A 16,606-nucleotide genomic window follows, 5' to 3' on the forward strand; every position below is an offset into this window, starting at 1 on the left:
AATGTGACCATTTTTGGAGAAAAAAAATTTGGTCCAAAATTGGACAAAAACGACATACTATACTATGTCGTTTTTGATTCTGACAATTTTTGAAAAAAACGTTTTTTTGGTCCAAAACTTGACAAAAACGTCACACTATACTATGTAGTACGTCATACTATACTATATCTCCAAAATGTGACCATTTTTTGGAGAAAATTTTTTTTGTCCAAAATTGATCAAAAACGACATACTATACTATGTCGTTTTTGATTCTGACAATTTTTAAAAAAAACGTTTTTTTGGTCCAAAACTTGACAAAAACGTCACACTATACTATGTAGTACGTCATACTATACTATATCTCCAAAATGTGACCATTTTTGGAGAAAAAAAAATTGGTCCAAAATTGGACAAAAACGACATACTATACTATGTCGTTTTTGATTCTGACAATTTTTAAAAAAAACGTTTTTTTGGTCCAAAACTTGACAAAAACGTCACACTTTACTATGTAGTACGTCATACTATACTATATCTCCAAAATGTGACCATTTTTGGGGAAAAAAAATTTGGTCCAAAATTGGACAAAAACGACATACTATACTATGTCGTTTTTGATTCTGACAATTTTTAAAAAAAACGTTTTTTTGGTCCAAAACTTGACAAAAACGTCACACTATACTATGTAGTACGTCATACTATACTATATCTCCAAAATGTGACCATTTTTGGAGAAAAAAAAATTGGTCCAAAATTGGACAAAAACGACATACAATACTATGTCGTTTTTGATTCTGACAATTTTTTTGAAAAACGTTTTTTTGGTCCAAAACTTGACAAAAACGTCACACTATACTATGTAGTACGTCATACTATACTATATCTCCAAAATGTGACCATTTTTGGAGAAAAAAAAATTGGTCCAAAATTGGACAAAAACGACATACTATACTATGTCGTTTTTGATTCTGACAATTTAAAAAAAAAACGTTTTTTTGGTCCAAAACTTGACAAAAACGTCACACTATACTATGTAGTACGTCATACTATACTATATCTCCAAAATGTGACCATTTTTGGAGAAAAAAGAAATTGGTCCAAAATTGGACAAAAACGACATACTATACTATGTCGTTTTTGATTCTGACAATTTTTAAAAAAAACGTTTTTTTGGTCCAAAACTTGACAAAAACGTCACACTATACTATGTAGTACGTCATACTATACTATATCTCCAAAATGTGACCATTTTTGGGGAATAAAAATTTGGTCCAAAATTGGACAAAAACGACATACTATACTATGTCGTTTTTGATTCTGACAATTTTTAAAAAAAACGTTTTTTTGGTCCAAAACTTGACAAAAACGTCACACTATACTATGTAGTACGTCATACTATACTATATCTCCAAAATGTGACCATTTTTGGAGAAAAAAAAATTGGTCCAAAATTGGACAAAAACGACATACAATACTATGTCGTTTTTGATTCTGACAATTTTTTTGAAAAACGTTTTTTTGGTCCAAAACTTGACAAAAACGTCACACTATACTATGTAGTACGTCATACTATACTATATCTCCAAAATGTGACCATTTTTGGAGAAAAAAAAATTGGTCCAAAATTGGACAAAAACGACATACTATACTATGTCGTTTTTGATTCTGACAATTTAAAAAAAAAACGTTTTTTTGGTCCAAAACTTGACAAAAACGTCACACTATACTATGTAGTACGTCATACTATACTATATCTCCAAAATGTGACCATTTTTGGAGAAAAAAGAAATTGGTCCAAAATTGGACAAAAACGACATACTATACTATGTCGTTTTTGATTCTGACAATTTTAAAAAAAAACGTTTTTTTGGTCCAAAACTTGACAAAAACGTCACACTATACTATGTAGTACGTCATACTATACTATATCTCCAAAATGTGACCTTTTTTGGAGAAAAAAGAAATTGGTCCAAAATTGGACAAAAACGACATACTATACTATGTCGTTTTTGATTCTGACAATTTTTAAAAAAAACGTTTTTTTGGTCCAAAACTTGACAAAAACGTCACACTATACTATGTAGTACGTCATACTATACTATATCTCCAAAATGTGACCATTTTTGGAGAAAAAAAAATTGGTCCAAAATTGGACAAAAACGACATACTATACTATGTCGTTTTTGATTCTGACAATTTTAAAAAAAAACGTTTTTTTGGTCCAAAACTTGACAAAAACGTCACACTATACTATGTAGTACGTCATACTATACTATATCTCCAAAATGTGACCTTTTTTGGAGAAAAAAGAAATTGGTCCAAAATTGGACAAAAACGACATACTATACTATGTCGTTTTTGATTCTGACAATTTTTAAAAAAAACGTTTTTTTTGGTCCAAAACTTGACAAAAACGTCACACTATACTATGTAGTACGTCATACTATACTATATCTCCAAAATGTGACCATTTTTGGAGAAAAAAAAATTGGTCCAAAATTGGACAAAAACGACATACTATACTATGTCGTTTTTGATTCTGACAATTTTTTAAAAAAAAGTTTTTTTGGTCCAAAACTTGACAAAAACGTCACACTATACTATGTAGTACGTCATACTATACTATATCTCCAAAATGTGACCATTTTTGGAGAAAAAAAATTTGGTCCAAAATTGGACAAAAACGACATACTATACTATGTCGTTTTTGATTCTGACAATTTTTTAAAAAAAAGTTTTTTTGGTCCAAAACTTGACAAAAACGTCACACTATACTATGTAGTACGTCATACTATACTATATCTCCAAAATGTGACCATTTTTGGAGAAAAAAAAATTGGTCCAAAATTGGACAAAAACGACATACTATACTATGTCGTTTTTGATTCTGACAATTTTTAAAAAAAACGTTTTTTTGGTCCAAAACTTGACAAAAACGTCACACTATACTATGTAGTACGTCATACTATACTATATCTCCAAAATGTGACCATTTTTGGAGAAAAAAAAATTGGTCCAAAATTGGACAAAAACGACATACTATACTATGTCGTTTTTGATTCTGACAATTTTTAAAAAAAACGTTTTTTTGGTCCAAAACTTGACAAAAACGTCACACTATACTATGTAGTACGTCATACTATACTATATCTCCAAAATGTGACCATTTTTGGAGAAAAAAAAATTGGTCCAAAATTGGACAAAAACGACATACTATACTATGTCGTTTTTGATTCTGACAATTTTTTAAAAAAAAGTTTTTTTGGTCCAAAACTTGACAAAAACGTCACACTATACTATGTAGTACGTCATACTATACTATATCTCCAAAATGTGACCATTTTTGGAGAAAAAAAATTTGGTCCAAAATTGGACAAAAACGACATACTATACTATGTCGTTTTTGATTCTGACAATTTTTTAAAAAAAAGTTTTTTTGGTCCAAAACTTGACAAAAACGTCACACTATACTATGTAGTACGTCATACTATACTATATCTCCAAAATGTGACCATTTTTGGAGAAAAAAAAATTGGTCCAAAATTGGACAAAAACGACATACTATACTATGTCGTTTTTGATTCTGACAATTTTTAAAAAAAACGTTTTTTTGGTCCAAAACTTGACAAAAACGTCACACTATACTATGTAGTACGTCATACTATACTATATCTCCAAAATGTGACCATTTTTGGAGAAAAAAAAATTGGTCCAAAATTGGACAAAAACGACATACTATACTATGTCGTTTTTGATTCTGACAATTTTTAAAAAAAACGTTTTTTTGGTCCAAAACTTGACAAAAACGTCACACTATACTATGTAGTACGTCATACTATACTATATCTCCAAAATGTGACCATTTTTGGAGAAAAAAGAAATTGGTCCAAAATTGGACAAAAACGACATACTATACTATGTCGTTTTTGATTCTGACAATTTTTAAAAAAAAACGTTTTTTTGGTCCAAAACTTGACAAAAACGTCACACTATACTATGTAGTACGTCATACTATACTATATCTCCAAAATGTGACCATTTTTGGAGAAAAAAAAATTGGTCCAAAATTGGACAAAAACGACATACTATACTATGTCGTTTTTGATTCTGACAATTTTTAAAAAAAAAGTTTTTTTGGTCCAAAACTTGACAAAAACGTCACACTATACTATGTAGTACGTCATACTATACTATATCTCCAAAATGTGACAATTTTTGGAGAAAAAAAATTTGGTCCAAAATTGGACAAAAACGACATACAATACTATGTCGTTTTTGATTCTGACAATTTTTAAAAAAAACGTTTTTTTGGTCCAAAACTTGACAAAAACGTCACACTATACTATGTAGTACGTCATACTATACTATATCTCCAAAATGTGACCATTTTTGGAGGAAAAAAATTTGGTCCTAAACTTGACAAAAACGTCATACTATACTATGTAGTACGTCATACTATACTATGTCACCAAATTGTGACCATTTTTGGAGAGAAAAAATTTGGTCCAAATTTGGACAAAAACTACATACTATATACTATGTCGTCCAAAATCTGACCATTTTTTTGAAAAACGTTTTTTTGGTCCAAAACTTGACAAAAACGTCACACTATACTATGCAGTACGTTATACTATACTATATCTCCAAAATGTGACCTTTTTTGGAGAAAAAAAATTTGGTCCAAAATTGGACAAAAAGACATACTATACTATGTCGTTTTTGATTCTGACAATTTTTTTGAAAAAGTTTTTTTGGTCCTAAACTTGACAAAAACGTCACACTATACTATGTAGTAAGTTATACTATACTATATCTCCAAAATGTGACCTTTTTTGGAGAAAAAAAATTTGGTCCAAAATTGGACAAAAACGACATACTATACTATGTCGTTTTTGATTCTGACAATTTTTTTGAAAAACGTTTTTTTGGTCCAAAACTTGACAAAAACGTCATACTATACTATGTAGTACGTCATACTATACTATGTCTCCAAAATGTGACCATTTTTGGAGAAATAAAATTTGGTCCAAAATTGGACAAAAACGACATACTATACTATGTCGTTTTTGATTCTGACCATTTTTTTGAAAAACGTTTTTTTGGTCCTAAACTTGACAAAAATGTCACACTATACTATGTAGTACTTCATACTATACTATGTCGTCCAAAATGTGACCATTTTTGGTGAAAAAAAATTTGGTCCAAAATTGGACAAAAACGACATATCTGACCATTTTTTTGAAAAACGTTTTTTTGGTCCTAAACTTGACAAAAACGTCACACTATACTATGTAGTACTTCATACTATACTATGTCTCCAAAATGTGACCATTTTTGGAGAAAATAATTTGGTCCAAAATTGGACAAAAACGACATACTATACTATGTCGTCCAAAATCTGACAATTTTTTTGAAAGTTTTTTTATCTAGCCCAAAATGTGACCAAAACGTCATACTACATTATTTCGTCCAAAATCTGACAATTTTTTGAAAAAAAAATGTTGGTCCAAAACTTGACAAAAACGTCATACTATACTATGTAGTACGTCATACTATACTATGTCTCCAAAATGTGACCATTTTTGGAGAAATAAAATTTGGTCCAAATTTGGACAAAAACTACATACTATATACTATGTCGTCCAAAATCTGACCATTTTTTTGAAAAACTTTTTTTGGTCCTAAACTTGACAAAAATGTCACACTATACTATGTAGTACTTCATACTATACTATGTCGTCCAAAATGTGACCATTTTTGGTGAAAAAAAATTTGGTCCAAAATTGGACAAAAACGACATATCTGACCATTTTTTTGAAAAACGTTTTTTTGGTCCTAAACTTGACAAAAACGTCACACTATACTATGTAGTACTTCATACTATACTATGTCTCCAAAATGTGACCATTTTTGGAGAAAATAATTTGGTCCAAAATTGGACAAAAACGACATACTATACTATGTCGTCCAAAATCTGACAATTTTTTTGAAAGTTTTTTTATCTAGCCCAAAATGTGACCAAAACGTCATACTACATTATTTCGTCCAAAATCTGAAAAAAAAAAATGTTGGTCCAAAATTGGACAAAAACGACATACTATACTATGTCGTCCAAAATCAGAATTTTTTTTTTAAACTTTGCTTTTGGTCAAACATTTGACATAAAAGTCATACTATCCTATACTATATTTTAAAAATATATTAAACTTGTCATTGTCATTGTTGTTAAACATTAAACCACACACACACACACACACACACAGAAACATGAGTGAGTCAATAAAACATGGTTTAATATCCGTCAATAATCCACAACACAGCAGTTTGGTTAGTGAGTAGGAAAAACAAAGAAAAACGTGAGTATTTACATCTACCATCGTGAACGTCACAGCTTATAAACATGCTAACACAAGAAAGATTTGTCTGTACATTGTTGTACAAAGGAACGTCGTCATAGTAACCGACCAAACTCAGCTGCCCTGAAATTATCCGAAGAGTTAGAGAAAAGGAAGTGAACGCATTTTTTTGTTTGTTTGTCTGCTGCAGTTTTTACGGCAAAAAGAACAAAAACTCAAACGTGTTTACGATGCGTATAAATACACGGAATATCAACTACTTTTTTTATAAAAATCTGACGCAGCATTTGAACGCACACAAGTTAGAAGGTTTTTTTTTTTTATAAACTCTGGGTTATTTTCATGGTTGTAAAAGTTTTTTTTTGATGAACCAGTTTCAGACACGACCACTGGTTTCTCAGTGAAAACATGGCTGTAAAAAAAAAAAAAAAAAAAAAAAACCTTACGATTTTTTTCCTCAAATCATCAGTTTACGTCTTTCACGTCTTAAGAATACGTGTTTGCAACTTTTTCTCATCATTAAAATAACCTTTTTTAACTGGAAAATTAAGTTTGTCAACACAAAATTCGGCTTTTAAAATATTTCATTTAGACATACTTCAGTGACACAAAGTGACCACATGAGGCAGCAGAGGACCAGCAGCTCCTGTATCTACATGAGCTGAAATCGCTGATTTTTTCTATGGGGTTTGGTGTGAAAGCATACAGCAGAGGAATGCATTCACCTAAAATTATACTAAAAAATTTCTCCTAATGACGAACCCGGAGGTTTTTCGCAAAAACAGACCCCAAAAATAATTAACGTAAAAACAGACCTGAAAATTATTTTTCGTAAAAACAGACCTGAAAAAAATCTAGCTTAATGACGGACCCGGAGGTTTGTTGTAAAAACAGACCCCAAAAAGAATTATCGTAAAAACAGACCTGAAAAAATATCTCGTAAAAACAGACCCGAAAAAAAGAATTGTAAAAAAGAGCCACATTTTTGTTTTTGGCGTAAAAACAGACCCGAAAAAAAAACCTGAAAAAAATCTCTTGTAATTTTTCGTAAACTCTGTAGCAAAAACTGACTAAAAAAAAAAATATTGTAAAAAACGTCCCAAATTTTTATTTTCTCCGAAAAACACACCCCGAAGAAAATAACAAAAATTGTTATTTTGTCAAATTCTGCGTATGAAATTCTTCGTTCGGATTTTCCGCAGTGACACAAAGTGACCACACGAGGCAGCAGAGGACCAGCAGCTCCTGTGTCTCCGTGACCTAAAATCACTGATTTCCTCTCTGGACTTTGGTGTGGCAGAGTGAGCGGTTTACGAACTTCAGTTTCCAAACGTAAACGTCCGTCTAACACTGAGAAAAAGGAGCAAACACAATTCTTAAGATATCGTAAAGATGACATGAATCTTATTTGGTGAGCTTTTTCGTTAAGTCTGCGAACTTTAACGTACTTTTCTTGACTCATCACTGTCTACAAATAAACAGCAATAAACAAGTTATAACGCATTATTATAACGTTATTATTATTGTTGTTATTATTATTTACTGAGGCAGGAATCAAACTCACAAGCTTTGTGACAGGTAAATAAAAAACATTGTGAAAAAAAAAACGCGATAAACGGGAAATTTCAAATTCTACGACAGTGTTTATCGTAAACAGATACAGTGTTGATGTTCACATTTGTTCGGGTTAAACCATTTCACTTGCATATTTCTCCACAGGCTTCACCTTTTATATATATTCATATATGTATATAAATATATATATATATATATACGTGTACATGTATACACGTATATATACATGCTGTATATATATACGTGTACATGTATACACATATATATACATACTGTATATATCGATATATACGTGTATATATATAACTATTATACAGTTATCTTGATTCTTCTGTTGGAAAATAAATAAATATAAATCTTTCAGCTCTGAACTATTTAAAGCTGCAGTCAGTGATTTTTCAATGTTCTAACGGCTACACGCATTTTGTACGAACTTTTTGTACGAACTTTTTGTACGAACTTTTTGTACTAACTTTTCCTGCACAGCTACGTGGTTTAGATCAAATGAGTCAAATGGAAAAAAAAGTTTTCTGTCTGCGATGGAGTGGGCGTGTCCTAAATGATGCCTGCTTCACCCAGGCCACACCCCCTCAACGTGAATGGTCCACACGTTCAACTCGTGTTTGTGCTCGATTTCGCAATTGTGGTTTGTTTTTGCGATATCATTTCATACGAGTCGTCATTAAGTTTCATATTCACTTTTTTTTTTTTAAGAATGACAAAAAGTCAATATGTTAACGCTGTTTGCGGAAAAATGTCACCAAAACCGACCCCGAATAAAAAATCTCGCGAAAACAGATCCCGAAGAAAAAATATCTCGTAAAAAACAGACCCGGGAAAATTTTTTCGCAAACACAGACCCGAAAAATAATCTCGCTAAAACAGATCCCGAAAAAAAAAATCTCGTAAAAACAGACCCCGAAGAAAAAATATCTTTGTATTGCTCGTATGAAAATAGTGTTAATGGCGACAAAAATTGCCCGAAGTCTGGTGAAGATTTTTCGCGCTGCATTGCGTTGTGCTTGAAGGATTCGGACTCACTTTGCTAAATTTTTAACGACTTCACGTATAACAATGTCGTTGCGAGTCAACAACCTAGCGAAACTCGTACAAACTGCTTTAGCGAAGCTAACATTTCTGCTGCTCCTGACGAATGCGATGTTGAAGTGTGGCCATTTAATCCCGAATCCAGGATGTTAGCGTCGCCTCGAATTAGGGACCGTGTGTCTATTATTTTCTCAACAAACAATCGCTTTTTTGACGCACAAAACGTTTGTGAGAATGGACGAAAATTGGCGCACAAATCAGAATTGGTATAACATTTGATACAATATGAGAAATGGGTAAAAGTAGTGTAAATTGGCTCAGTAGCGCCCCTAAAGGTGAATCCTGGTAGGACAAAGCCAAAACTAATTTCTTTGAAACTTGGTGGCCAACAATGTCCAAAAAAGTTTATTGGGACCACGGCCTCAACTGAACAGGAAGTCGGCCATTTTGAATTTGGCGCTCAATCTTGGGTACGATTTGCACGTTTTTCGTAAATGTAAAACGACCTCATCTGAGCGGAGCGCGTTTATCGTACCGCGCCGACACGTGTCAATTAGTACGAGACGCACCGAAGGTGAAAGGTTATCAAAGGGTTTCGCAGGTTCAAAAGGGGCGTGGCCACGGCAACCGCTGGAATTTCGGCAGAATTTCGACCATTTGCCTCGATAAACAGGAAGTGACCTGTGACCTCGGCGCTCACTGACCAATCTGCTCGAAACTTCGTACGTGACACAAGAGACCGACCGTGAACAAGTCTACGAACTTGCCCCGACAGGACGTCGGCCATTTTGATTCTAACGTAATCTAAATCACTGAGAGCAGCTTTAATCCTCACTCTTTCATATTTGTTATCATGATTTAAACATCTTTCCTCACATTAAGAAATAAAATAACAGTAACACAACAACGTCTTAAAGTCGTTTTTACCGTCAGTGCGATTAAAATTAACGTTAATTGATGCAAATCGGTGACAACAAAAAAAAAAACAGAAAAAAGGTTTGACGTACGAATCACGATGACAAGTCTGGATCGATTAGCGCGAACGAAACATCCGAACGAATCCGGCGACGTCGAGTCGTAGACGACCTTCGAGCTTTTACCTCGTCAGTGTTTGGTCATCGGAGCGGGATGAGGGGGCGGAGTCTCTTGCTCGCGCACAGATCCTCCTCCGACGTCTCACTCCTCTCCGATGCCGTGCTCCCACGCCACTTTGGCCTGCTCGTCCTTGGCGGCTGCGATGATCGGCTGGGAGATTTTCCGCGGCATGGGTCGCGGAGGAGGCGGAGCCTGGGAGCCGAGGAGGGCGTCCTCTTCAGGGATGCACCCCTCCCTGAGGTAGGGCTTGGGGGGCAGGGCCGGGGGCGGCTCGTGGAGCTGGTAGAGCGGCGGGTGGTGGGGGAGGTAGTGAGGGAGGAAGTGGTGGTGGTGGTAGTAGAGGTGGAGCGGGAGGCCGTCCTGCTGCTGAGGGGGGGTGGAACCCTGCGGCTGGGTCAGGACCCCCGTCAGGACGCCCGTCTGGACCGGGGCGACTCCGACCGGGGCGACTCCGACCGGGGCGACTCCGACCGGGGCGACTCCGACCGGGGCGGACTGGCTGCGACAGGGTGGGGGTTTGGCTCCGTCCAGGACCTCAGGCTCGGAGAGGCTGTACCTGACGGGCTGGTAGGGCGAGTCCGGGTCCTCCTGGTCGGCGGTCCAGGTCCGGCTGCTGGGGGCGGAGTCCCGGGCGTCGGTGCGAGCGGCCGCGGGGTCGGAGGAGGAGGAGGAGGAACAGGAGGAGGAGGAGGCCGGGCCGCCGAAGTTGCTCTCGCTGAGGGAGGAGACTCCGGAGCTGGCGCTGCCCGATAACGTGGAGTTACTGCCATCCAGGATGGACTGAGGACTGGTGGGCGAGGCAGGTATAGGGTGAAGGGGAGACTAGAGAGAGAGAGAGTGAGAGAGTGAGACAGAGACAGAGAGAGAGAGACGTAGAAGACCAGGTCAGCCATTTTGTTCACATGGTTTTTTAACTCTTCTGTGACCATCCAGGATTTGGCACGAGCACTTTACATAACTGTAACTGTTTGTGATCTGTGTCACACTCTGTCTCACACTCTCACACTCTGTCTCACTCTCATACACTGTCTCACACTCTGTCTCACTATCTCACACTCTCAGACTCTGTCTCACTCTCTCATACACTGTCTCACACTCTCAGACTATCTCACTCCCTCATACACTGTCTCACACTCTCAGACTCTGTCTCACTCTCTCATACACTGTCTCACTCTATCTCACACTGTCTCACACTCTCAGACTCTGTCTCACTCTCTCATACACTGTCTCACACTCTCAGACTATCTCACTCCCTCATACACTGTCTCACACTCTCAGACTCTGTCTCACTCTCTCATACACTGTCTCACTCTATCTCACACTGTCTCACACTCTCAGACTCTGTCTCAATCTCTCATACACTGTCTCACACTCTCAGACTATCTCACTCCCTCATACACTGTCTCACACTCTCAGACTCTGTCTCACTCTATCTCACACTGTCTCACACTCTCAGACTATCTCACTCTCAGACTCTCTCACTTTATCTCACACTCTCTCTCACTCTGTCTCACACTCTCAGACTCTGTCTCACTTTATCTCACACTCTGTCTCACTCTCTCACACTCTCAGACTCTGTCTCACTCTCTCACACACTGTCTCACTCTGTCTCACACTCTCAGACTCTATCTCACACTCTCACACACTCTCTCAGACACTGTCTAACTCTATCTCACTCTGTCTCACACTCTCAGACTCTGTCTCACTCTCTCACACACTGTCTCACTCTGTCTCACACTCTCAGACTATCTCACACTCTCTCTCTCTCAGACTCTCTCACTCTATCTTACACTCTGTCTCACACTCTGTCTCATTTTTTGTGAGCAGTTCCACAAAACAGAGAGCAGAATCGTAAAAATGTAATTTTAAATTCAATTAAAAAAACCTACACAAATACTTCATTATAACGTTGTATAAGTATAAGTGGCAGTTAAACACACACACACACACACACACACAGCAGGAGTGAGGAAGAGGAAGAGGAGGAGGAGGAGGAGGGTACCTTTCTTAAGGAGCGCGCGGGGAGAGCTGGAGGGAGGTCGCTGACCTGCTGCTGGAAAGCGTCAAAGTGCATCGGCGGGTGTTGGCCTACAGGGGGCGACACAGCAGGAGTGACTGAGAGAGAGGCACAATCACACACCGCAGAGAAGAAGAGGAGGAGGAAGAGGAGGAGGAAGACGAGGTGGTTTGGTCTTAGCCACAAAAAAAAAGACTCAGTTCATGAAATCTACGTCAGTTTAAGGAAACTGAAGTTTGTGAACCACTCACTCTCCCACACCAAAGTCCATCAGTGATTTTAGCTCACAGTTTCACTGACGGGAATTTCCTGTTTATATACAACATCACACACACACACACACACACACACACACACAGTGAAGAGCTGGCTCGTACCATGTGGCTGGTTGCGCGGGGGAACAGGAGGCGCTGTGACGTGAGCAGAGAGGAAGGGAAGAGCTTCTCTGGTTCCACTGTCCAGACTCCAGCTACTGGGAGTGGTCAGGACTGAGGGGGCGGGGCATAGGGGGGGGGGGGGAGGAGACAAGGAGGGAGGAGACAAGGAGGAGAGGAACGAGGAATCAGAGGAGACGGCAAATGATCTTTATTTCATGATTCTGTGTGTGTGTGTGTGTGTGTGTGTGTGTGTGTGTGTGTGTGTGTGTGTGTGTGGTTGGTTCTTGTACCTTTCTCAGCCACAGACAGGTTAGGATCACTGCAGGGTTTACATGGACCGATCACCTGATGGAACAAAGCTCTCTGGAAGTTCATCTGCTGGAGACAAAGACCACACTGAGTCCTGTCTCACTCTCGCTCACGCCGTCTCACTCTCTGTCTCACTCCGTCTCACACCCTTACTTTCTGTCTCACACCATCTCACTCTGTCTGACACACTCTCTCACTCTTTTACTCTCTGTCTCACACTCTGTCTCACACTCTTTTACTCTCCGTCTCACTCTCCGTCTCACTCTCACTCTCGTACCTGTCCGTTGTCAGTGATGTTAGAGTACATAGCGCTGCTCGGTCGATCTCTGTGCGGCGGCAGCAGCATCAACATTTCTCTGTTGTGTCTGTATTTGTCTGGGAGAGAAGGAGAACCCACTGTGGGAGGAGCATAAACAACAACAAACGTGAGCGTAAACAACAACAAACGTGAGCGTAAACAACAACAAACGTGAACGTAAACAACAACAGTCATGAGAGAAAACAACAACAAACGTGAGCGTAAACAACAACAAACGTGAGCGTAAACAACAACAGTCATGAGAGTAAACAACAACAAACATGAGCGTAAACAACAACAACAAACATGAGAGTAAACAACAAAAACAATCATGAGGGTAAACAACAACAGTCATGAGAGAAAACAACAACAAACATGAGCGTAAACAATAAACAAACGCGAGCGTAAACAACAACAGTCATGAGAGTAAACAACAACAAACATGAGCGTAAACAACAACAAACGTGAGCGTAAACAACAACAAACGTGAGGGTAAACAACAAACGTGAACGTAAACAACAACAGTCATGAGAGAAAACAACAACAAACATGAGCGTAAACAATAAACAAATGCGAGCGTAAACAACAACAAACGTGAGCGTAAACAACAACAAACGTGAGCGTAAACAACAAACATGAGAGTAAACAACAACAAACATGAGCATAAACAACAACAAACATGAGTGTAAACAACAACAACAAACGTGTATAAATATATGTTTGTATGTGTACACTGAACTGCTCACCTCTGATTGTCGACGGGGCGGAGTTTATCATCTGAGAGGGTGCTGAGTGGGTGGAGCTTAGGCTGGAGGAGGAGGGGCTTGGCTGCAAAGGGGGGAAACATGAACGTGAAAATGATTTTTTTTAAAACAGCAACACAATCTTTGGAGCTTTTTCCCGTTATTTCCCAGGTGAAAGCACTTTCTCGGACACTGACCTGCATGCGGTAGAAGTCTTCAGGATGCTCCACCAACACGCCGTCAGCCAGGATCAGCAGATTCCCGACGTTCCCCATCTCACTGGAGTTATGCGAGGAGAGAGAGGAGGAGGAGTTTCGCACTGGAGTCAAAACGGCTATCGGGCTGAGGGAGGAGGGAACGAGGAAGGAAGGGAGGAAGGGAGGAAGGAGAGGAGAGGAGCGAGCGAGGACACATGCAAAGAAACGACCAAAAGATGCAGGAAGTGATAAGACGGGAATGTGAGGAGTGAAGATGAAGAGGAAGAAGATAAAGAGAGAGAGATGAAAAAACACGATGGAATGAAGGAATGAGGCGATGGATGATGATGTGTGTGTGTGTTTGTGTGTGTTCTTGTACTTGCGGCATACTGAGGACCAGTGAAGGTTTTTAACCAACAAAGTGAGGTCCATTTTACAAAGTGAGGACATTTTGGCCGGTCCTCACTTTGTGTTCAATGAATTCACTTCCTGAGGTTGCTGCTATAACATGCTATACTCAATTTGTCAGAAAATTTTGGACGACATAGTATAGTATGAAGTTTTTGTAAAATTTTGGACCAAAAATGTTGGGTAAATTTTTTTTTTTTTTTAAATTTTGGACAACATAGTATAGTATGACGTTTTTGTCAAATGGCCGAAATATTTTTTTTCAAATTTTGGATGAAAAATTTTGGGTCAAATTTTGGATGAACAATTTTGGGTCAAATTTTGGATGAAAAATTTTGGGTCAAATTTTGGATGAAAAATTTTGGGTCAAATTTTGGACGGAAAATTTTGGGTCAAATTTTGGATGAAATATTTTGGGTCAAATTTTTTTTTTTCATTTTGGACGACATAGTATAGTATGACGTTTTTGTCAAATGGCCGAAATATTTTTTTTCAAATTTTGGATGAAAAATTTTGGGTCAAATTTCGGATGAAAAATTTTGGGTCAAATTTTGGATGAAACATTTTGGGTCAAATTTTGGACGGAAAATTTTGGGTCAAATTTTGGATGAAATATTTTGGGTCAAATTTTTTTTTTTAATTTTGGACAACATAGTATAGTATGACGTTTTTGTCAAATTTTGGACGAAAAATTTTGGGTCAAATTTTGGACGAAAAATTCTGGGTCAAATTTTGGACGAAAAATTCCGGGTCAAATTTTGGACGAAAAATTCTGGGTCAAATTTTGGACGAAAGATTTTGGGTCAAATTTTGGACGAAAAATGTTGGGTCAAATTTTGGATGAAATATTTTGGGTCAAAGTTTTTTTTTCAAATGTTGGATGACATTTTTGTCCATTTTTGGGCCAAAAAGTAGATATTTGTAATTATGTTGTTGATTTATAAAGTAGAAATGCTGGTCCTCACAGCAACCCAGTCCTCAGTTTGCAGAAAGTACAAGAATGTATGTGTGTGTGTGTGTGTGTGTGTGTGCAGACCTGTGTCGGTGCAGGAGTTTGAAGCTCTCAGGGCTCATGGGGCTGTGAGACGCCAGGATTCCTCTGGGAATGTTAGCTCCTGAGCTAGTTCTGTCCAGACCAGGCAAACCCTGCAACGCCACATGGAAACACTGCTATGAGTATTCACACTATAATATTCACACTACTCTAATATTCACACTATAATATTCACACTACTCTAATATTCACACTCTAATATTCAGACTATAATATTCACACTGTAGTATTCACACTACTCTAATATTCACACTATAATATTCACACTGTAATATTCACACTACTCTAATATTCAGACTAATATTCACACTACTCTAATATTCACACTACTCTAATATTCACACTATAATATTCACACTGCTCTTATATTCACAGTATAATGTTCACACTACTCTAATATTCACACTACTCTTATATTCACACTAATCTTATATTCACACTGCTCTGAGTATTCACACTACTCTAATATTCACACTCCTCTGAGTATTCTCACTACTCTTATATTCACACTCCTCTGAGTATTCACACTCCTCTTATATTCACACTCCTCTTATATTCACACTACTCTAATATTCACACTGCTCTTATATTCACACTACTCTAATATTCACAGTATAATATTCACACTGCTCTTATATTCACACTGTGTTCACTTACATGGAAGAGGCTGCTCCTCATCATCTGGAACTGATCGATCAGCTTTTTGTGCAGGGGACGCATTTCCGGGTGCACCAGCTTCTCGTGAACCGCCAGACCGACACCGAGGATGTGAACCTGCGGGAAACATCGGGATTAACTACGAGGAGTTAACTGAGGTTAACTGAGATTAAGTCATTGTGACGTTCTCACCTGCTCCTGCATCAGATCTTTGAGTTGTGTGATCTTCTCTGTGTCTTCAGGATGACTGTTGATGTAGTCTTTATCAAAGAAAGCCTGCTCACACACACACACAGACACACACACACACACACACACACACGTGTGAGACACACCCTTTCAAAATGAAAGTAAGCTCTCTCTCCCACACCAAAGTCCATAGAGAAAACCAGTGATTTTAGCTCACAGGGACACAGGAGCTGCTGGTCCTCTGCTGCCTCGTGTGGTCACTTTGTGTCACTGAGGCCAATCTGAATTAAGTATTTTAGAAG

General features: G+C 37.8%; 1 protein-coding gene across 1 annotated transcript in view; it reads right to left on the reverse strand.

Moving 5' to 3' along the window:
* Window positions 1-10,136: 10,136 nt before the first annotated feature.
* The window catches only part of dock3 (dedicator of cytokinesis 3), a gene marked incomplete at its 3' end in the record, with an annotated part of 71,641 nt that continues 65,171 nt past the window's right edge, over window positions 10,137-16,606 (reverse strand). The window contains exons 45-55 of the mRNA XM_083907665.1: window positions 16,308-16,391; window positions 16,116-16,232; window positions 15,441-15,550; window positions 13,997-14,141; window positions 13,803-13,884; window positions 13,036-13,133; window positions 12,740-12,827; window positions 12,450-12,560; window positions 12,058-12,143; window positions 10,521-10,877; window positions 10,137-10,334 (exon numbers count right to left, since the gene is read on the reverse strand). Coding sequence (XP_083763791.1) covers window positions 10,137-10,334; window positions 10,521-10,877; window positions 12,058-12,143; window positions 12,450-12,560; window positions 12,740-12,827; window positions 13,036-13,133; window positions 13,803-13,884; window positions 13,997-14,141; window positions 15,441-15,550; window positions 16,116-16,232; window positions 16,308-16,391 — 1,476 coding nt within the window. The remainder of the gene's footprint in view (window positions 10,335-10,520; window positions 10,878-12,057; window positions 12,144-12,449; window positions 12,561-12,739; window positions 12,828-13,035; window positions 13,134-13,802; window positions 13,885-13,996; window positions 14,142-15,440; window positions 15,551-16,115; window positions 16,233-16,307; window positions 16,392-16,606) is intronic.

The sequence above is a fragment of the Microchirus variegatus genome, assembly GCF_963457635.1.
Source record: "Microchirus variegatus genome assembly, chromosome: 21".
NCBI lineage: Eukaryota > Metazoa > Chordata > Actinopteri > Pleuronectiformes > Soleidae > Microchirus > Microchirus variegatus.